General features: G+C 45.7%; 1 protein-coding gene and 1 pseudogene across 1 annotated transcript in view; one reads left to right on the top strand and one right to left on the bottom strand.

The window, feature by feature from the left end:
* The window catches only part of CWH43 (cell wall biogenesis 43 C-terminal homolog), a 45,577-nt gene that overhangs the window by 5,398 nt on the left and 17,865 nt on the right, over window positions 1-22,314 (top strand). Inside the window, exons 4-12 of the mRNA XM_075997740.1 lie at window positions 171-325; window positions 2,233-2,434; window positions 4,086-4,180; window positions 6,862-7,119; window positions 10,058-10,183; window positions 15,146-15,225; window positions 18,180-18,285; window positions 19,977-20,112; window positions 21,736-21,885. Of these exons, the coding sequence (XP_075853855.1) occupies window positions 171-325; window positions 2,233-2,434; window positions 4,086-4,180; window positions 6,862-7,119; window positions 10,058-10,183; window positions 15,146-15,225; window positions 18,180-18,285; window positions 19,977-20,112; window positions 21,736-21,885 (1,308 nt within the window). The remainder of the gene's footprint in view (window positions 1-170; window positions 326-2,232; window positions 2,435-4,085; window positions 4,181-6,861; window positions 7,120-10,057; window positions 10,184-15,145; window positions 15,226-18,179; window positions 18,286-19,976; window positions 20,113-21,735; window positions 21,886-22,314) is intronic.
* Window positions 11,400-11,498, bottom strand: LOC142864752 (uncharacterized; annotated as a pseudogene).

The raw sequence follows: 22,314 nt of genomic DNA, 5'->3' as shown, positions 1-22,314 counted from the left end.
AAAATTATAACAAAGTTGCCTAGGCAATGGGCTATATGAAGCCACATGCATTACTGCAAATTAGCAACACGATTTTTTCAGAGACTCATTCTGTGAAACTGAAATTCCTGGTGGACCATAGGACATTGAATCCACATGAAAAGTATTTGAAAATCCTTTTGCACTTGCAGGTACCTCAGAATCTGGGGATTCATTTTAGGACAGATTCTTCTTGTTGTTGTCCGCATATGGTACACCTCACTAAACCCGATCTGGAGTTACCAGGTGTCCAACAGAGTGATACTGACATTCAGTGCCATCGCCACGCTCGATCGGATTGCCACAGGTAAGTGCATGTCGCGTTCCTGTAGGGATTTTCTCTCTTGCAGAGTTTGCCCTTCCTATATGAATGTTGATCATCTTGAAAAGAAAATCTATAAAAATAGTTTTTCTGCATTATATCTCCATTTTAGTTTTCTCTCCTTCTGAACTGGCGCAGCTACTAGGCTCTTTCCTTCCCTCCCTCCCTCTCCCCTCTTCCCTTCCCTCCCCTCCCCTCCCCTCCCCTCCCTCTCTCCTCTTCCCTTCCCTCCCCTCCCCTCCCCTCCCCTCCCTCTCCCCTCCCTCTCCCCTCTTCCCTCCCCTCCCCTCCCCTCCCTCTCCCCTCCCCTCCCCTCCCCTCCCCTCCCTCTCCCCTCCCCTCCCCTCCCCTCCCTCTCCCCTCCCTCTCCCCTCCCCTCCCCTCCCCTCCCCTTCCCTTCCCTTCCCTTCCCTTCCCTTCCCTCTCCTTCCCTCCCCTCTGGGAGGTGAGGAGGGAGGATCACTCAAGGTCAGGAGTTCGAAACCAGCCTGAGCAAGAGCCAGACCCCGTCTCTACTAAAAGTAGAAACAAATTAATTGACCATCTAAAAATATATAGGAAAAAAAAAGTTAGCCGGGCATGGTGGCGCATGCCTGTAGTCCCAGCCACTCGGGAGGCTGAGGCAGGAGGATCGCTTGAGCCCAGGAGATTGAGGTTGCTGTGAGCGAGGCTGACGCCACGGCACTCACTCTAGCCTGGGCAACAGAGTGAGACTCTGTCTCAAAAAAAAAAAAAAAAAAAAACCCTCCTATCTAGGGGCAGAAACTCAGGCATTGCATTCCCCAAATACAGCTTGATGGGGGCTGGACTCCAGGGTATTTTTCGCATTTCCTGCCTTGAGTTTTCTTCTTTCTGGCCCCTTTTAAATCTGCGCGATGCGGTTGCTGGCTGGCTGTTCCTTCCTCTGTCTGCCTTCTGCCCCCATTTATCAAACTCTGACTCTTCACCAGCTTCTTCAAGACATGGGAGCGTACTGGGTGGTTGTCGTGGTTTTATTTGAAGATTTGTTGGGTCCTGGGGGGTTGGGGTTCCCCCGCCCCAGGTGCACACTCAGTGCACCCCGCCTCCTTGCTCCTAAGACTGCCGAGCCTCCGTCTCTGGCCTCCATTCCGTCCTCATCCCCTGCTCCTACCCCAGCCATCTGCTCCTCCTTCCTCTCATCCCACTGCTCTCAGAGGAACCTTCTTCCTTGTGAAATGAGAATTCCAGGCTCGCAGTCAGACCCTGAGGCTTCCTTCCGCCCCAATCCGCAGAGGGCTTCGGGCTCTCTCTCCGTTCCTACAAAGAAATGTCCCTGCCGGCATTTTCTCCAGCCTGTTTCCTGAAGCCACTAACGCGAGGAATGGGGACCTGTTGCTTAGACAGCAGGGTGAAGTAGGATACAGCCAAGGAGCCACGTGGCCTAAGCTCAAGTCCCAGCTTGTCGGTTTCTCTTTACTGGCTGTGTGACCTCGTGCAAGTTCCTTGGTCTCTCTGGGCCTGTTCCCTAATCTGTAAAATGGGATCAGTCATAAATTAGCATAAATTAGCATAAATTAGCGACAGAGCCGGGCACATTCCACTCATGTTGGACCACACGTATGCATGCATGTCATGCATTTTTTTTTGCATGTATTTTTGCATTGCATGATTTTCTGCATTTTCACATGTCAAATTCCAAACTGTTTGTTCTCCCTTAAACCTCTCCTTATTTAGCTGGCCTGATTCAAGCCACTGAGTGGCCGCCAGCACATTCTACTTCGTCCTGTTGGCTGCATGTCTCGCCTTGTCCTCTGCCCTAAGCTTCTTGAAGCCAGGTACCATTTCTTAACTTGCTCTGAGTCTGTTAAATACAGACCGTAAGTTTCTGTGTCACTGTACCCTTTTCCATTTTTTTTTTCTTTTCGTTCTAGATAGCAACTGCAGTCGAGCCGAGGGAAGGAAGGCTGTCGAGACTGCCACGGGGACAGCTTCTAGACCCAGCTGGCTGGTGGCAGGGGCGGCCTTTGGTAGCCTTGTGTTCCTCACCCACTGGATTTTTGGAGAGGTGTCCCTTGTGTCCAGATGGGCCGTGAGTGGGCACCCCAGCCCCGGGCCGGACCCTAACCCCTTTGGGTGAGTTTGAGGTTGGGAAGCAATGGACACATGGGCAGTTGTGGTCGGAGGAAGAAATCCCTCCTTTGTGGGACGGCTGGATCTGGCTCGCCAGGTGTTGGTTTCCTGCCCAGTCTAGAGATCAAACCCAACATGGCATCAGATCTCGTGAGCTCGGGCGACCAGGGAGCCAGACTGGCATTTGTCCCCGTGCCGAAGGATCGAAGGAGGCCTGAGGCTTGTTCCCAGCGACCTGAGGGGTTCCTGGAGCTCCCGCACGGGCACTCTGGGGAATCCCTCTGCACAGAAGAGCATGTTCCGGGTGAAGAAGGTGCAGCTGGCCATTTCTTCCAGAACCTTCCGGTTACAGTTAGGGTGCTGGGTAGGACGAGATCGCAGTGCCCTGACGAGGCTCTCTTGGGACAGAGATCTCTATTTTCTGCAAAGGAGAGAAGCCCTGGAGATCTCGGCGTCTTCTGGTTTGTTGGGACTTGTTGCAACCATGGGGCACACGAGGAGTTGGCAGAATTGGGTCGAAGTGTCGGTCCTCGTGAACCCTCTCTCTACTAACGCCTCTTTTCCCCTGGGACCTGGGCATCTGGGCGTGTCCCACAGGCTGCTCAGCCTCCTGTGTCTAAATCTGGGCTCAGCTTCTTCTTGCCACACCCTGGTCCACTCTGTGTGCCCATCTTGTTTTTTTTTTTTGAGACAGAGTCTCACTCTGTCGCTCAGGCTAGAGTGAGTGCCGTGGCGTCAGCCTCGCTCACAGCAGCCTCCAACTCCTGGGCTCAAGCGATCCTCCTGCCTCAGCCTCCCAGATAGCTGGGACTACGGGCGTGAGCCACCATGCCCAGCTATTTTTTTTATATATATATGTTTTTAGTTGGCCAATTAATTTCTTTCTATTTTTAGTAGAGACTGGGTCTCACTCTTGCTCAGGCTGGTTTCGAACTCCTGACCTTGAGCGATCCTCCTGCCTCGGCCTCATAGAGTGCTGGGATTACAGGCGTTAGCCACTGCGCCTGGCCAGAGTGCCATGGTTTTTTTTTTTTTTAGCTTAATTTACCTTACAGCTATTTATTGAGTGCTATGTGGTAGCTATTTTTCCTGCTGGATTTTCCCCTAACATTTAAATTCTTTTTTTTTCCCTTCTCCTACAAATTTTTGCCAAAACACCAAAAGAGCGAAATAGGTAGTGGTTGTTTTGAAAAACACTCCACTATCCATTATTTATCGAACTGATATTGGTCTTGGGAAGGCAGAGAACATAGACAAGAACAGTAGCGAGGTAGAGAAAAAAGAAAAAAAGGCAAACTAGATAGAAACTATCCCAAGGACGTTTTCTTTTTGTCTTAGGTGGAGTCATTTAAAATGTTACGTGACCAATATGGACAATAATTTAATCGTTTGAGCAAACTCAATCACTGTGTTTGCACTGATCATGGTGAGACTACAGATGTCATTGACTTCAAATCAGAATTTTTATTACTGTAATACTCTACATGTGCACAATATTGGTTCCCACTGGGCTCTCACGATCAGATTGCTCTTTTCAGGCTTCTATTGTCTTTGTTGGATGTGCCTTGAGGTAGGATTTATATTGTATGTGTGACAACTGAAATATTAATAATGTCAAATGTCTTAAGCATCTCCTTTTTATTTTTTTCCACAGAGGTGTCATTCTGCTGGGCTTGGCGAGTGGATTGATGCTCTCAGGTTGTTCGTGGCTTCGTGGGACTATTAATAGTTTGGTCTGGTGGGTGACAGGTATGTGAGATTTACCCGCAGATATACCACCGCTGAGCTTGGCTGTCCACCTTGCTTGCAAACACGTGCGACTAGGCAGGAAGTAGACGCAGCCACACAGATATGTACTGTGGTCAGTCGGGCTGTTAAAACCAGCTGCAGCAGCTGTGACCAGATGTCACCCACGTCACCGGTGACTATCTGCCCCAGGTCCCTGCTTCTTCCTGCTTCACGGTCCCTCTCCTCTGGTGGCTGTCTCATTCCCAGGACTACACTGTCCTAATATATCTCCCTTAAAGACACTTATGCATGGCTGGGTGTTATGGCTCACGCCTGTCATCCTAGCACTCTGGGAGGCCGAGGCGGGAGGATCGCTCAAGGTCAGGAGTTCGAGACCAGCCTGAGCAAGAGGGAGACCCCCGTCTCTACTAAAAATAGAAAGAAATTAATTGGCCAACTAAACATATATATATATATAAAATTAGCCAGGCGTGGTGGTGCAGGCCTGTAGTCCCAGCTACTCAGGAGGCTGAGGCAGGAGGATCGCTTGAGCCCAGGAGTTGGAGGTTGCTGTGAGCTAAGCTGATGCCACGGCACTCTAGCCTAGGCAACAAAAGTGAGGCTCTGCCTCAAAAAAAAAAAAAAAAAACCTAAAAAAAACCATTTATATTATGCCTTTGCTCATAGAATATAAGCAAAGTGCTTCTTAGGCAGTTCATTGACAGCTTCATGTTAAACATGGGAAAACAGAGGGACACAGAAGAAACGTAGATGGTTAGTTAAAAAAACAAAGAAAGCTGTGAACTTAGGCTTATTGCCCCAGATGAGTAAGGTCGTATTCTTGAGAGTCAAACCTAACCTAGTTTGGTGGTCTCTCTGGAGTATTAAAAAGCAGTTTTAGAGGCTCAGAGGCAAGCAGATTTAAGACTTCCAGTAGGCTCACCGCAGTAAGGGAAAGTAGGGTCATGATTCACCAGCTCCATCTCCCCTCCGACCGCCCACTCACCCAAACCGAGCTGGAGCGCACACTTAACTACCGGGGGCGGATGCCCACTTTTCACTGGGATTCAACTCTGGAAACCACCACGATAAAGCAGACTGGATCAAAAGGAATCGTGTTTTCCCGTTGTGCTGTGTAAGCTTGCAGTCCCGCCTGGAGGCTCGGCATGAAGTTAATTATGGCAGTGACTGCAGAATTTCATGAAAGCAAAGATACAGGAGCTTCACATCGTGCTAGCAATTAAATTAGTAAAATCACAGTTCTATCAACAAGAAGGCATAGATGTAGTAAATGTATTGATAGGACCCCAGCTTAGTTATTTTATTTTATTTTGAGACAGAGTCTTACTCTGTTGCCCTGGCCAGAGTGCCGTGGCATCAGCCTCGCTCACAGCAACCTCAAACTCCTGGACTCAAACGATCCTCCTGCCTCAGCCTCCCGAGTAGCTGGGACTACAGGCATGCGCCACCATGCCCGGCTAATTTTTTCTATATATTTTTAGTTGGCCAATTAAATTCTATCTATTTTTTTTTTGTTTTGTTTTGTTTTTTGAGACAGAGTCTCACTTTGTTGCCCAGGCTAGAGTGAGTGCCGTGGCGTCAGCCTGGCTCACAGCAACCTCAATCTCCGGGGCTCAGCGATCCTCCTGCCTCAGCCTCCCTAGTAGCTGGGACTACAGGCATGTGCCACCATGCCCGGCTAATTTTTTGTATATATATTTTTAGTTGGTCAATTAATTTATTTCTATTTTTGGTAGAGACGGGGTCTCACTCAGGCTGGTTTCGAACTCCTGACCTTGAGCAATCCGCCCGCCTCGGCCTCCCAAAGTGCTAGGATTACAGGCGTGAGCCACCGCGCCCGGCCTATCTATTTTTAGTGGAGACAGACATCTCCTTCTTACTCAGGCTGGTCTCGAACTCCTGACCTTGAGGGATACTCCGTCCTCGGCCTCCCAGAGTGCTAGGATGACAGGCGTGAGCCACCACGCCCGGCCCTGACTCTGTTTTCTTATGTCCTATATATATCTAGCTGGCTAAACTTACTGGACATATATTTTGGGTATTGCAGATTAATTTCAGTTTGTATTGCTATTGGGGTCTTAACACCAAGGACCTGAAAATGCCTTCTTCCCTCTCTTGTCCTTCCCGAGAAATAGCATCGGCTGAGATTTCCTAGATCTGCATTCTCTATCCAGTTGTGCCAGTAATTTGCCGTGTGATCTTGAGCAAGTCCCATTAACCTTTTTTAATTTTTATTTTTCGAGACAGGGTCTCACTCTGTTGCCCAGGCTAGAGTGAGTGCCGTGGCATCAGCCTAGCTCACAGCAACCTCAATCTCCTGGGCTCAAGCGATCCTCCTGCCTCAGCCTCCCAAGAAGCTGGGATTACAGGCATGTGTCACCATGCCCGGCTGATTTTTTCTCTATATGTATTTTAGTTGGCCAATTAATTTCTTTCTATTTATAGTAGAGACGGGGGTCTCGCTCTTGCTCAGGCTGGTTTCGAACTCCTGACCTCGAGCGATCCTCCTGCCTCGGCCTCCCAGAACATTAACCTTGCTAGTTAATTTTCTCATCTGTCTGGAGATCAGACTGGTCTACCCGTAATGTCCATTCTGGCTCTAAATGGCTATAAGTCGGTCACCCTATAAGCTTTCCTGCTTTCCTGTCTGATTCTTCTTTCTTTTTCTCGTTCACAAACAGGAGCGGCCTCCGCTGCGGGTCTCCTTTACCTGCACAGGTGGGCGGCGGCCGTGTCCGGCTGCGTGCTGGCCATCTTCACTGCATCCGTGTGGCCTCAAGCGCTTGGGCAACTTATCAGTTCGGGGACAAACCCCGGGAAGACCATGACCACCGCCACGCTATGTTATCTTATGGAAATATTTTTCTGTGCCTGGTGCACAGCTTTTAAGTTCGTCCCAGGAGGTGTTTATGCTCGAGAAAGATCTGATGTGCTTTTGGGTGAGTACATTTGTTCATTGCTTCATTTCAAAGGTCTGGATTTGGCCGGGCGCGGTGGCTCACGCCTGTCATCCTAGCACTCTGGGAGGCCGAGGCGGGAGGATCGCTCAAGGTCAGGAGTTCGAAACCAGCCTGAGCAAGAGCGAGACCCCGTCTCTACTATAAATAGAAAGAAATGAATCGGCCAACTAATATATATATAGAAAAAATGAGCCAGGCATGGTGGCGCATGCCTGTAGTCCCAGCTACTCGGGAGGCTGAGGCAGGAGGAGGAGGATCGCTGAGCCCCAGAGATTGAGGTTGCTGTGAGCTAGGCTGACGCCACGGCACTCACTCTAGCCTGGGCAACAAAGTGAGACTCTGTCTCAAAAAAAAAAAAAAAAAAAAAAAAAAATCCCAGCCAGGCGAGGTGGCTCACGCCTGTAATCCTAGCACCCTGGGAGGCCGAAGCAGGAGGATCGCTCAAGGTCAGGAGTTCCAGACCAGCCTGAGCAAGAGCGAGACCCCATCTCTACTAAAAATAGAAAGAAATTAATTGGCCAACTCAAAATATATATAGAAAAAATTAGCCGGGCATGGTGGTGCATGCCTGTAGTCTCAGCTACTCAGGAGGCTGAGGCAGGAGGATCGCTTGAGCGCAGGAGTTGGAGGTTGCTGTGAGCTAGGCTGACGCCACGGCTCTCTAGCTGGGGCAACAGAGTGGGACTCTGTCTCAAAAAAGCAAAAATCCCTACTGTCCCTGCCCACCTGGAGCTTTAGTCACGTGGAGGAAACACAACAGGTAAACGAGACAGTTACTTATGACATTTTAGCTGGGCGATTGCTACCCATGACAGGTGCCGGTTTCTCCATGGGTTCTGTTGCCTTCCCCCTTTGATCCTGATACACAGCAGAAAATATACTCTGTGCAGAAAACATACTCTGTGCAGAAAACATACTCTGTGCAAAATATTTTCTGTGCAGAAAATATACTCTGCATATTTTCATATAAATTCTTCTACCCTATGAGCTAGACATCCGAAGGCTGGATGTATTTTTATTTGTTTTTTTTTTTTTTGTTTTTTTTTTTTTTTTTTTTTGAGACAGAGTCTCGCTTTGTTGTCCAGGCTAGAGTGAGTGCCGTGGCGTCAGCCTAGCTCACAGCAACCTCAAACTCCTGGGCTCGAGCGATCCTTCTGCCTCAGCCTCCCGAGTAGCTGGGACTACAGGCATGTGCCACCATGCCCGGCTAATTTTTTATATATATATCAGTTGGCCAATTAATTTCTTTCTATTTATAGTAGAGACGGGGTCTCGCTCTTGCTCAGGCTGGTTTTGAACTCCTGACCTTGAGCAATCCGCCCGCCTCGGCCTCCCAATAGCTAGGATTACAGGCGTGAGCCACAGCGCCCGGCCTGGATGTATTTTTAAATGACATGAAATATTTTAGAACCAACTCTTGAGAATTTGATATTTCTGGTAAATACCCAGGCTCTCAGCTAGTTAGAGAAACACACACTGCTGCATTTCCTCTGCGGTAACCTTGGCTTTGCAAACTTTTGCATTTCTTCTGGTTTCTTTCAGGTGGGTGTACTCTCTCCTGCTCTATTTTCCTGTCCAGCGCCCTGCTTTTTTCTTATTCCAGCTTGCTTAGGGGTCTGCCGTGAGAAGAAAACAAATGAAAGTAAGAGTCATTCTGTGCAGAAGTTTGTTTTATTTATTTTTTATTCTTTTTTTATTTTTAAAAAATTTTAATCTTTTTCTTTTTTTATTTAAAATTTCTATTTTCTTTAATTTTTTTTTCTTTTTCTTTCATCTTTGTGGTAAGGATAATAGAAGTTTGTTTTAGAGTGTTATGAATGATGAGCTTTTTGAGATCCTTCTCACTACTTATGGGATTGTGGAAACTGTGCACTATTACAACTTCATGCAACTGAGAACGTTTTTTTTTTTTTTCCCAGTGTGAGTGACATTATATCGATGAGGCCACAAAAGCCAAGGCATGTTGGCAATGTTCAGAGTAGCTTTTACTATCACCGAATTGAAAAGAATCTGTATAATATCAGCAACCAGTTATACACTTATTTTCTAGGTTTTTCCTGCTATTTCCTGAAAATTGGACATACGTTTTTTTGCTAGCCTTCCACCTAAGCTTAACTTTTACTTAGCATTTCTTAATTTATGTATTGTGCCCAATCTCTGTCTCCAGTCTTTATTACGGATGATTTTAGAAGCATGTAAATCTCACACGTAAGCTAGTTTGGAGTATGTCCCAATTTAGCTTGACTTTATTGGCCAGCCTATTGGCACAGCTTGAGTTCTGGCATGCATCAGAGAACCCTTGCCCAGAGATGCCAATCAGCTATGAGCATGAGGAATTACCCAATCAGTGGTGGGATTCAAAAAGCGTCCAATCAGCAACAAGCTTTACATATCCAATCAGCAACGAGCTTTACATATCCAACCAGCAGTGGGATTCAAAAACTATCCAATCAGTAGTGAGTTCAGCCCTGGGGCCCTGGGGTGGGGTTTTTTTCCCCTATCAGCACCGCCATATTACAAACCTACATCTGGTCCACTTGGTTCATGGGCAGGCTCTTATTGTGTCCCTGTGGCAGCTCCAAAGTTTCCACTGTCTCTACCCAATCAACAGCCAGTCATGAAGACCATCAGCAACCTAACAACTAGGAAATAGTCAGGAAATTCAAAGAAATCCCTCAACAGGAAAAGGCTGGAGTCCTCCCATTTAAAGCGTAATTCCTAGAACCCTACCTGATTTCTTATGATCATCCCAGTTATCGAAAGCTCTGCTAGAGTAACTGCCTAGGCATGGAGATAAATTAATTCGGTAGCTGAAATTTTCAGGTCATGGTTCCTTTAAAAGAAATCTTAGGTCCTGCAATTTACTTTGGCGGGATTTCCGGGTTAAATTATAAGATGTTTCTTTCTCTTTTAACAGGGACAATCATGCTAACTATTGGGCTGAACATGCTCTGTGGTCCTAGGAAAAACCTTGACTTTCTTCTTCAAACGAAAAATAGTCCTAAAGTGCTTTTCAGGAAGAGTGAAAAATACATGAAACTTTGTAAGTATAGTTTTATTTTCTTCTAAAAAACACTTATTATATAAAATTGCAAACATATGAAATTAAAAAGTAGAATGAACTCTCATGTACTCTTCATCCAGTTTCAACAATTATCAAAATTTTGCCAATGTTATTAACAGCTGTCTTCTTTACTTTTCCTGTTTGTTCAAGTACTGTAAAGCAAATCCCTGATATCTTGTCACTGGAACTATAAATACTCTGTATTAGTTTTATTTCACTTCTAAAATAGATACCGTATGTCCCAGAAAATAAGCCCTAGCAGGATTTCTAAGCATGTGCCCAATAGAAGCCCTACCCCGAAAATCAGCCCTAGTGAGGGCCGTGGCTATGAAAATCAGCCCGAGTGATGGGCGTGGCTATGAAAATAAGCCCGGGTGATGGGCGTGGCTATGAAAATCAGCCCTAGTGAGGGGCGTGGCTATGAAAATAAGCCCGGGTGACGGGCGTGGCTATGAAAATAAGCCCTAGTGGTGGGTGTGGCTATGAAAATCAGCCTGAGTGATGGGCGTGGCTGCGCAGCGCATCTGCACAACCCATGCGTGCCATTGCAGAGCGGGAAAAGACACGAGCAGCCCTTCTCATCTGTCCCGTGAGAGCTCTAGTGCTCCACAGGAGAGATCGGGGCCAGTGGTGCTAAAGGAAATAGAGTCGCAAGACATTCGGGATGGGATTCGGGGTTTGGAGAGTGAGGATGATGTTCCAGAAGAAGACGGCTTCAGTCTATTTGAATAAATGTAGACGATTGTACCGTCCTTAAAAAAAAATAACACATCCCCTGAAAATAAGGCCTAGGGTGTCTTCTTGAGGAAAAATAAATATAAGACCCTGCATCTGTCTTATTTTCGGGGAAACACGGTAAGATGATTCAACTGGTAGAATTTCCATCATAAAGTTTTGTTCTAATAGTTGAGACTGTTTGCTCCATTTCTTGTTCTCCTTTTTTTTGGGAGATTAGATATGTTAGTAGTTGGAATGTTGATGAACTAGAAACTCAAATGTAAAATTCGCTTACTATTTAATATCTGACTCATTTAAAATGGACTGGATTAAATAAAAATTTATTGAATGTATGCAATGTGTGCATAGATTATGTAGGATACAAAAGACATGTGAGCAATGGTCTCCACTCTCAAGGACCTCATACCTTACTAAAGGAGACAAAGTATTGATAGTGTAAAGAGACAAAAGACAATTAAGAAGCTATACGAATTTCAATGTATTTCTAAAATAAATGTCACGAAGCACTAAAACCATTATACTACACTTGATCTTAGCCAAAAGGCAGAGAAGCGGTACAAAGACCATTATATAAGTAAGACCATTATATAAAAACCTGCATAAATGTTTCATTATAATTCGAAAAGATCATATTTACATTTAGAGGAAATGAGGTTTTTCTCTGTGTGTTCTTGTGTCTTTGGAACCAGGATCTAGCAGTTTTTACTTGTTTGATTTCAATCCTGACAATCTTTGTCTTTTTAAAAAATTGATAAGAACCATAATTCTTTAATTCGTCCATCAAATTGAGGCATTTGGAGCAGTATTTACAGAGTTGTTTAAACAGTTTTAGGTGATTTTTAAAAATAGACTTTACGTTTTAGAATACGTTTTAGAAATTTTAGGTTCACAGCAAAATTGAGTGGAAGGTACAGAGATTTTCCCTATATTCCCTGCCCCACATATGTGTGGCCACCTGCTTTGTCAAAATCACTCACCAGAGTGACACATTTGTTATAATCATTGACCCTGCATTGAGACATCACTGTCACCCAAAGTCCATAGTTTACATTAGGGTTCATGCTTGGCCTTGCACATTTTATGAGTTTTGTTTTGTTTTGTTTTGTTTTTTTTTTTTTTTTTTTTTTTTTTTTTTTTTTTTTTTTTTTTTTTTTTTTTGAGACAGAGTCTCGCTTTGTTGTCCAGGCTAGAGTGAGTGCCGTGGCATCAGCCTAGCTCACAGCAACCTCAAACTCCTGGGCTTGAGTGATCCTTCTGCCTCAGCCTCCCGAGTAGCTGGGACTACAGGCATGCGCCACCATGCCCGGCTAATTTTTTTTTTTTAAATATATATCAGTTGGCCAATTAATTTCTTTCTGTTTATAGTAGAGACGGGGTCTCGCTCTTGCTCAGGCTGGTTTTGAACTCCTGACCTTGAGCAATCCGCCCGCCTCGGCCTCCCAAGAGCTAGGATTACAGGCGTGAGCCACAGCGCCCGGCCTGTTTTGTTTTTTGAGACAGAGTCTCACTCTGTTGCCCGGGCTAGAGTGAGTGCCATGGCGTCAGCCTAGCTCACAGCAGCCTCCAACTCCTGGACTCAAGCAATCCTCCTGCCTCAGTCTCCCCAAGTAGCTGGGACTACAGGCATGCGCCACCACGCCCGGCTAATTTTTTCTATATATATTAGTTGGCCAATTAATTTCTTTCTATTTATAGTAGAGACGGGGTCTCACTCTTGCTCAGGCTGGTTTCGAACTCCTGGCCTTGAGTGATCCTCCCATCTCGGCCTCCCAGAGTACTAGGATTACAGGCGTGAGCCACCGTGCCCGGCCCATTTTATGAGTTTTGACAAACGTGAAATGACATTTATCCATCATTGCAGTATCAAGCAGAATAATTTCTCTGCCCTAAACATCCACCGTGCTCTGCTCTCTCTTCCAAACCCCTGGCCACCACAATCTTGTTACTGTTTTCATTGTCTTGCCTTTTCCGAATGTCAAGCTTTGTCTTTTTTTTTTTTTTTTTTTAAGAGACAGAGTCTTACTCTTGCCCAGGCTAGAGTGGAGTAGCATGATCACAGATCACTGTAAACTTAAACTCTTGGGCTCAGGTGATCGTCTTGCCTCAGCCTCCAGAGTAGCTGGGACTACAGACATGCACCACCACTCCCAGCTAATTTTAAAATTTTTTGTAGAGACGGGGTCTCATTATGTTGCTCAGCCTGGTCTTGAACTGCTGGCCTCAAGGAACCCTCCAACCTCAGCCTCCCAAAGTGCTGGGATTATGGGCATGAGCCACTGTGCCCTCCCAGTTTTTTTTGGCTTTTAACTTGAGAGTTTAGTCTATTTTTAGTAGTGATTTCTGATGTATTTGATTTATTTCTATTATCTTAATTTTCTTTTTTTATTTTCTATTTTTTCTAGGTATGTATTTTTTCTTTTTCTTCTTGATTGCTTTTGCATTGATTAGGGTTTCTTTTTTTTTCTTTTTTATCATACTTTCTTCCCCACTTCTCTTTTTAGTTCAGACATTATACCTTCAATTTCTTTTCTATTAGTGGTTGGTTGTATTTCTCTCAGCACATTGAAGATATTATTCCCCATCTTATCACTTTCACTTTTTTTTTTTTTTTTGAGACAGAGTCTCGCTTTGTCGCCCAGGCTAGAGTGAGTGCCGAGGCGTCAGCCTAGCTCACAGCAACCTCACACTCCTGGGCTCAAGCCATCCTCCTGCCTCAGCCTCCCGAGTAGCTGGGACTACAGGCACGTGCCACCATGCCCGGCTAATTTTTTCTATATATATTAGTTGGATGATTAATTTCTTTCTATTTATAGTAGAGACGGGGTCTCGCTCTTGCTCAGGCTGGTTTTGAACTCCCGACCTCGAGCAATCCGCCCGCCTCGGCCTCCCAGAGAGCTAGGATTACAGGCGTGAGCCACCGCGCCCGGCCAATCACTTTCACTTTTGCCGTTGAGAAGTCACCTGTCAGTGTAATTGTTGCTCCTTTGAAGATAAGCTGTCTTTTCTCTCTGGCAGCTCTTAAAATTTTTCTCTTTGTTTTGGTGTTCCAGAAGTTTCACTATGATATATCCGAATGTAGATTTTTTCCCCCATCTTGCTTTGGAGTCTTTGGGCTTTATGAATTTGAAGAGTCGTGTCTTTTATCAGTTCTGAAAAATTTTCAGCATTCTTACTGCAAATCTTGCCTCTTTTCCCATTCTTTCTCTTTGTTCCTTTTTGACTCCGATTACATATATGTTCCTACTCTATTCCCCATGTCTCTTAACCTTGTTTACACTTCCTCCCTGTTTTTTGTGCCACTGTTTGCACTAATTCTCTCTATTCAGCTTTGTCCAATCTGCTTGTCCATTGAGTTTCTAATTTCTTCTTCTTCTTCTTCTTTTTTTTTTTTTTTGAGACAAAGTCCCACTCTGTTGCCCTGGTTAGAGTGCCGTGGCGTCAGCCTAGCTCACAGCAACCTCCAACTCCTGGGCTCAAGCGATCCTCCTGCCTCAGCCTCCCGAGTAGCTGGGACTACAGGCATGCGCCACCATGCCCGGCTAATTTTTTCTCTATAAATTTTTAGTTGGCCAATTAATTTCTTTCTATTTTTAGCAGAGACGGGGTCTGGCTCTTGCTCAGGCTGGTTTCGAACTCCTGACCTTGAGAGCGATCCTCCTGCCTCAGCCTCCCAGAGTGCTAGGATTACATGCATGGACCACCACGCCAGGCCCGAGTTTCTAATTTCAATGATTATAATAATTATTTTTATTTCTGGAAGTCTCTTTGATTTCTTTACAAATTTTCCTGGTCCTTTATTTTAGTCTCATGTTCCTTAGTGTACTTTTCAATATCCCGTTTGATCTTTCTAAACATGTTAAGCATACTTGTTTTATCTTCTCATTCTGAAAGCTCCAACATCTGAAGTCTTTGTGGGCTTGATTCTGCTGCTTCCTGCTCATGAGACTTGTTTTCTTGTATATTATATGATTTATTTTTGCTTGAAGCTCATAGACCTTGAAACATTTTTAGGGAAGATTCTTTGAAACCTGGGTTCAGAGTGTGGGTTATGTTTGCAGGTAGTACACGAAGATTAACCCAAGAATAAGACATTTCCCCTCTGCACAAAACGCTTGGCCAATAGATTCAGTCATTTCATAAAAATTATTGTTTTAAAGACAAATTTAGTTTAAAAAAAACCAATTATTTCTTCTTTTTGTTTAGTTTTGTGGCTGCTGGTTGGTGTAGGGTTGTTGGGATTAGGACTACGGCATAAAACCTATGAGAGGAAATTGGGCAAAGAGGTAAGTAATTAAAAATTTTGAAGTAGAATTTTATACATACACTTGTATACTTCACCATTCCAATGGAATGCTAGCCCTGGGGCTGATGGCTTTAGTGCCATGGGTCCATCTCCTAAACCCTTAGTCCCAGGCTGATAATATAGTGGGATTATTTTATGAAGTTGGGATTTTGAGACAGGATAGACCAATCTATTAGAGGCAAACTGTTCATAATTTTATTGTAGGGAGTTATTTTTGCCATACGTGACTTAACATTTCTAAGCTATAAAATAAGGAACTATTTTAGTTTATTTATTTTAGTGTTTTGAACTAAACTTTTTATAAAGATGGGCATATTTCGATAGAATTGATAATGCTATACCACATACAAAGAGGACCAAAGTGAAAAAAAAATCACAGATTAGGCCAGGCGAGGTGGCTCACGCCTGTAATCCTAGCACTCTGGGAGGCCGAGGCGGGCGGATTGCTCGAGGTCAGGAGTTCGAAACCAGCTCTGAGCAAGAGCGAGACCCCTTCTCTACTATAAACAGAAAGAAATTGATTGGCCAACTAATATATAGAGAAAAAATTAGCTGGGCATGGTGGCGCATGCCTGTAGTCACAGCTACCTGGGAGGCTGAGGCAGGAGGATCGCTTGAGCCCAGGAGTTTGAGGTTGCTGTGAGCTAGGCTGATGCCACCGCACTCACTCTAGCCTGGGAAACAAAGTGAGACTCTGTCTCAAAAAAATACAATAAAATAAAAATAAAAAAAAATCACAGATTTGTATTCAGAATTCTTAGATTCTCCTTAATTCTACTTATGTATGTTTTCAACTCAATTGAGTTATTTTTTTTTTAATTCCATAAAGTTTGTGGTCCCTGTTAGCTTGCACTTTGGGAATATCCCTGATCTTTGTTTTGGAAGACATAAATTGCATATTTTAACATAAGGAGAACCACTGAGGAACTATTTTACAATGGGCTTCTCCGTACTTTTTGGTAGACATTGCTAAGATAGCAATGTGAGATTCTTTGATTTAAGAACGATCTTACAGGCAATTCTTGATTTTGCAGATTATAGGTAACTTGTGTAGTGGTGGGTGGTGGAAGTTTCCTTGTGTCTTTCTTTTCCTTCTTGCTATCTACAGTTTTAGACGTTTCAATATCCTCTTGTAGAAAGCTGTGAAGAATCAAGAGTAAGTCATTGCAATGTGGTACTTTCTATCTGCTTTGATAAAAAGTTCAATAAAATAAAAGCTCAATAAATAAAAGTTCAATAAATAAAAGTTCAATAAAATAAAAGCTCAATAAATAAAAAAGTCCATAATTCATCAGGCAGAGTTACAGTTTTGGCTAAAACAGAATTGGAGGGTTAACTCTGAATTTTAGCAATCTGCACTACCGGGACAATTTTTCATATTAAATAAAAAGCTACACAGAGGGCAGGGAGCAGTGGCTCATGCCTATAATCCTAGCACTCTGGGAGGCTTGAGGCGGGAGGATCGCTCAAGGTCAGGAGTTCAAGACCAGCCTGAACAAGAGCTAGATCCCATCTCTGCCAAAAAATAGAAAAAATGAGCCGGGCATGGTGGCACGTGCCTGTAGTCCCAGCTACCCGGGAGGCTGAGGCAGGAGGATCGCTTGAGCCCAGGAGTTTGAGGCTGCTGTGAGCTATGATGACGCACACTGGCCTGTTTATATGGCTCTCCTCCCAACCTGAGCTTTGTGGTCCAGTGTGAGTTGTTTTTTCGGTTGTGATTGTGGATTTGTTCTGGTCCAGCCACTCACTTTCAGAGGACCCCCTGCTGTGGATCGGAGGTGGACGGCTGGGTTTCGTGGGCGGTGCAACCTCTAACTGGGTCAGAGACCCCAAATGGAAGCTCGTAAAGGGGCTGTCCTCCTTGACTTTGGCCTGGCCGGTCCAGTAGGGGTGTGACATCGTAACTAGGGCAGAAGGGGCTGACCACTTTATAAATATGTTGAAGGCCACCGTATGATCGTTCTCCCCTGCAAGGGTAACGACTGCCCTGGATAGTGTGCTTTTTATCATTTTCATGCATGTCTTTCTATCGTTACTAAATAGGGTAGATCCTTAGACAAAATTATTTTTACTATGTTTTTAACTTTATCTAAATGACATCTGATATATATGTTTTCCAACTTACTTTTTTTTTAATTTAAAATCATCTTTGTGAGATTCATCCTCATGGTATTAGGTAGACTTAACTCATTTATCAGGGCTGTGTAATATTCCATTCTGTGTAGTATTCTGTGTAATATTCCATTTCTGTGTAATATTCTGTGTAATATTCCATTTTTTTTTTTTTTTGAGACAGAGTCTCACTTTGTTGCCCAGGCTAGAGTGAGTGCCGTGGCGTCAGCCTAGCTCACAGCAACCTCAATCTCCGGGACTCAGTGATGCTCCTGCCTCAGCCTCCCGAGTAGCTGGGAATACAGGCATGCGCCACCATGCCCGGCTAATTTTTTTTTTTTTGTATGTATATTTTTAGTTGGTCAATTAATTTATTTCTATTTTTGGTAGAGACGGGGTCTCGCTCAGGCTGGTTTCGAACTCCTGACCTTGAGCAATCCACCCGCCTCAGCCTCCCAAAGTGCTAGGATTACAGGCGTGAGCCACCACGCCCGGCCATAATATTCCATTTTTTTATGCATTTTCTTATTGATGGACAGACAGCCAGGTTGTCCCTAATTTTTTGCGATTACGAGCAATGCTTATTATAAACACTTTCCAAAGATTTCCTCTAACTTCCAAGCTTAAGACAAAAATTCACAGATTACGAGATTATGATATAGCAAATACTTCCTTGTTTTTTGTGAATGAAATGTGGGCAAACGTCTAAGGAAACGCCTTTGCTGAGATAGGAGTTTTGGTCGAGCGAGGTGGACAGCAGTGTATCACTGTAGCTGCCCTTGTTCACTGTCATTCTAAATGACCACTGAAACTATTCCTCAGGCACCGGCCACAGTCGTCTCTGCTGCCATCTGGCCTTTCAGGTTTGGATATGACAATGAAGGATGGTCCAATCTAGAAAGATCAGCCGTCCTGCTCGAGCAAACAGGTAAGTCTCTTCCTGGGATTAGTTCCCGGGTTTGAGAACCCACTGTTGTTATTTTTACTTTCAGTGGGACAGTGAGTCATAGGAAAAGGACCTTGTGCTCATAAACTCATCTCTTAACAGAGCCTTCCCTTTGGTGGGCAGCCGGGGGAGGATGAACTTCTATCACATCTGTCCGTGTTTGGGAGCAATTCATTCAGTGGATCCCGAGGAGCTGGGTGTCTGCAGGGGACTCTAGCCATGCCGTTGTTCTTTGTCGTTGATAGCTCCAGTCACTTGGGGACCCGCTAGTGGGGACCAGAAAACTGTCGGATTAAGAGGCGGAGTGAGTCAGAGTGAGGTTCACTTGTGAACCAAGCTGCTTTCAAGAGCTCGAGAACCAGTTGTATTTGTTTTCATGTTCTGGGATGCTCATCTTTTTGGAAAGCATCCTTTAAAGACATGGGGGAGTTTGGTGCTTAGATCAACTACGGGAATATACAGGAAGATGGGTAAAGTACTCAACCGTTCTGGCTGTTCTTCCTCCTCTTCTTCCTCTTCTTCTTCCTCCTCCTCCTCCTCTTCCTCTTCCTCCTCTTCTTCTTCTTGTTCTTCTTCTTCCTCCTCCTCTTCCTCTTCCTCCTCTTTTTCTTCTTCCTCTTCCTGTTCTTGTTCTTCTTCTTCTTCCTCCTCCTCCTCTTCCTCTTCCTCTTCTTCTTCTTCCTCCTCCTTCTCCTCCTCCTCCTCTTCCTCTTCCTCTTCCTCTTCTTCTTCTTCTTCCTCCTCCTCCTCCTCCTCCTCTTCTTCTTCTTCTTCTTCCTCCTCCTCCTCCTCCTCTTCCTCCTCCTCTTCTTCTTTTTTTTTTAGAAAATCCCCTTAAAAGAACATGGCTATTCTTAATGATAAGCCTCCTGACAAACTTCTGAGAGGCCGAGCATGGTGGCTCACACCTGTAATCCTAGCACTCCGGGAGGCCGAGGCGGGCGGATTGCTCTAGGTTGGGAGTTCAAAACCAGCCTGAGCGAGACCCCGTCTCTACTAAAAATAGAAAGAAATTAATTGGACAACTAAAAATATATATAGAAAAAAATTAGCCGGGCATGGTGGCGCATCCCTGTAGTCCCAGCTACTCGGGAGGCTGAGGCAGGAGGATTGCTTGAGCCCAGGAGTTGGAGGTTGCTGTGAGCTAGGCTGATGCCACAGCACTCACTCTAGCCTGGGCAACATAGTGAAACTTTGTCTCAAAAAGAAAAAAATTAGGCCGGGCGAGGTGGCTCACGCCTGTAATCCTAGCACTCTGGGAGACCGAGGAGGGCGGATTACTCAAGGTCAGGAGTTTAAAACCAGCCTGAGCAAGAGCGAGACACCCATCTCTACTAAAAATAGAAAGAAATTAATTGGACAACTAAAAAATATATAGAGAAAAAATTATTCGGGCATGGTGGCGCATGCCTGTAGTTCCAGCTACTCGGGAGGCTGAGGCAGGAGGATCGCTTGAGCCCAGGAGTTGGAGGTTGCTGTGAGCTAGGCTGATGCCACGGCACTCTAGCCTGGGCAACAGAGTGAGACTTTGTCTCAAAAAAAAAAAAATTATTTTGGGGTTTATTAGTTAAGGTGAAAAGGTTAAGGGTCAAGAATTAAGTACTGCCAATTGTTTTCTGCCTTGCTGTGATTAACCATTGAATGCTTTTTTTCTTTTTTTTTCCCCTAAACAGGTGCAGATTTCATAACGATTTTGGAGAGCGATGCTTCCAAGCCCTATATGGGGAACAATGACTTAACTATGTGGCTGGGGGAGAGGTTGGGGTTCTATACAGACTTTGGGCCAAGCACAAGGGACCACACTTGGGGGTGAGCATATTCACGCCTTGGGCCGTTAAACCCGAACACAGTCCTGGAAGACCGGGCGGCACAGGCGTGGGCTGGGACGTTGCTATTGTCATGCATTTGTCCTGTGAACGTGCCACAGTGGCGCTTCTTGGGGATGGTGAGGTCCTGAAGACGTGGCCGGGTTTCTGACCCGAATCTCTGATAGGGGATGACGTCATTTAATGGGACAGGGGCCACCAGGAGGGCAGCAGTTTGTGCTAAGCGTCAGGTGGCCCCGGACAGCCCGGGAGGCGGTGGTGTGTGGCCCGGCGGGCCGAGTAGGACAGGCCAGGCTGGAGATGTCCCTTCAGGTGTCACCAGGTAGAGACGGGCCTGTCCCAGAGACCACACGGGGCGACAGGGGCAGTGCACGTAGCGAGGGGAGAGGAAAGCCCGCCGGGGCCTGAGATCGGCTTGTGCTTTCCACACGTAGCTCTTAGAGTGACGTGCAGTGTCCTTCCGTCCCCTCAGTGCTTTTCCATTTCTAACTTTATATATAAACTGTGACTTCTAGTCCTTGCTGGCAGGAGTGCACGTCCCCGTATGCTCTGATGAATATTAATGTTAGAATTGTTTATGCAAATGCGTTGTCAGAGCAACAATGCAAGCGAAATGGATTTTGTGCATTACTAAACCTGCCCTTTTCGTGTCTCCATGGCTCTTATTATTTTTTTTATTATTTATTTATTTATTATTTTGAGACAGAGTCTCACTCTGTTGCCTGTGCTAGAGTGAGTGCCGTGGCGTCAGCCTCGCTCACAGCAACCTCAAACTCCTGGGCTCAAGCGATCCTCCTGCCTCAGCCTCCCAAGTGGCTGGAACCACAGGCATGTGCCACCATGCCTGGCTCATTTTTTCTATATATTTTTAGTTTGCCAATTAATTTCTTTCTATTTTCAGTAGAGACGGGGTCTCACTCTTGCTCTGCCTGGTCTCGAACTCCTGACCTTGAGGGATCCTCCCGCCTCGGCCTCCCAGAGTGCTAGGATTACAGGCGTGAGCCTCCATGCCCAGCCTCCATGGCACTTATTAAAACTGAGTTGTGTGGCTGGGTGCGGTGGCTGAACACCTGTCATCCTGGCACTCTGGGAGGCCGAGGCAGGAGGACCGCTCTCAAGGTCAGGAGTTCGAAACCAGCCTGAGCAAGAGCGAGACCCCGTCTCTATTAAAAATAGAAAGAAATTAATTGGCCAACTAATATGCATAGAAAAAATTAGCCGGGCATGGTGGCGCATGCCTGTAGTCCCAGCTACTAGGGAGGCTGAGGCAGCAGGATCACTTGAGCCCAGGAGTTTGAGGCTGCTGTGAGCAAGGCTGATGCCACGGCACTCTAGCCTGGGCAACAGAGTGAGACTCTGTCTCAAAAACAAAAACAAAAAAACCGCGTGGTGGCAGCGTTGTGACACAGGAGACTTGCCAACCGCCGGAGGCGTGGGGACCCGACAAGCGGACTGCCACTTAAGTCTCTGCCACCTTGTTGCTCTGAGTGTCCCTCCGTGGGGTGCTTGTGGGGGCCACATCCCTTCCTAATGTGCGTTTGCTCGGTCCTGCCCAGCGTGCCGTGGGGGACTGACGGTGACTGGCGTCTCTCTCCGTCCCCGCCAGGATCATGGCTCTGTCCAGATACCCGATTGTGAGGTCGCAGCACCACCTCCTCCCGTCGCCAGAGGGCGAGATCGCACCGGCCATAGCGCTGACGGTCAATGTCTCCCACCAGCTGGTGCATTTCGTCGTGACACACTTTGGGAATCACGAGTGAGTTCCTTTGGTCTCTGTAATATTCCGTAAATGTCAAGAAATATTATGGGCCGGGCGCGGGGACTCACGCCTGCCATCCTAGCACTCTGGGAGGCCAAGGTGGGAGGATCGGTCTCAAGGTCAGGAGTTCCAGACCAGCCTGAGCAAGAGCGAGACCACGTCTCTACTAAAAAAATAGAAAAAAATTAATTGGCCAACTAATATATATATAGAAAAAATCAGCCGGGCATGGTGGCGCATGCCTGTAGTCCCAGCTACTTGGTAGGCTGAGGCAGGAGGATCACTTGAGCCCAGGAGATTGAGGTTGCTGTGAGCTAGGCTGACGCCACGACACTCACTCTAGCCTGGGCAACAAAGTGAGACTCTGTCTCAAAAAAATAAATAAATAAGAAAAAAAGAGAAATATTACCAATCATTTCCTTCGAT

The sequence above is a fragment of the Microcebus murinus genome, chromosome 26 (assembly GCF_040939455.1).
Source record: "Microcebus murinus isolate Inina chromosome 26, M.murinus_Inina_mat1.0, whole genome shotgun sequence".
NCBI classification, from domain to species: Eukaryota; Metazoa; Chordata; class Mammalia; order Primates; family Cheirogaleidae; genus Microcebus; species Microcebus murinus.
The sequence above is the reverse complement of the archived record's forward strand: the minus strand, read 5'-3'. Positions and strand labels throughout refer to the sequence as shown.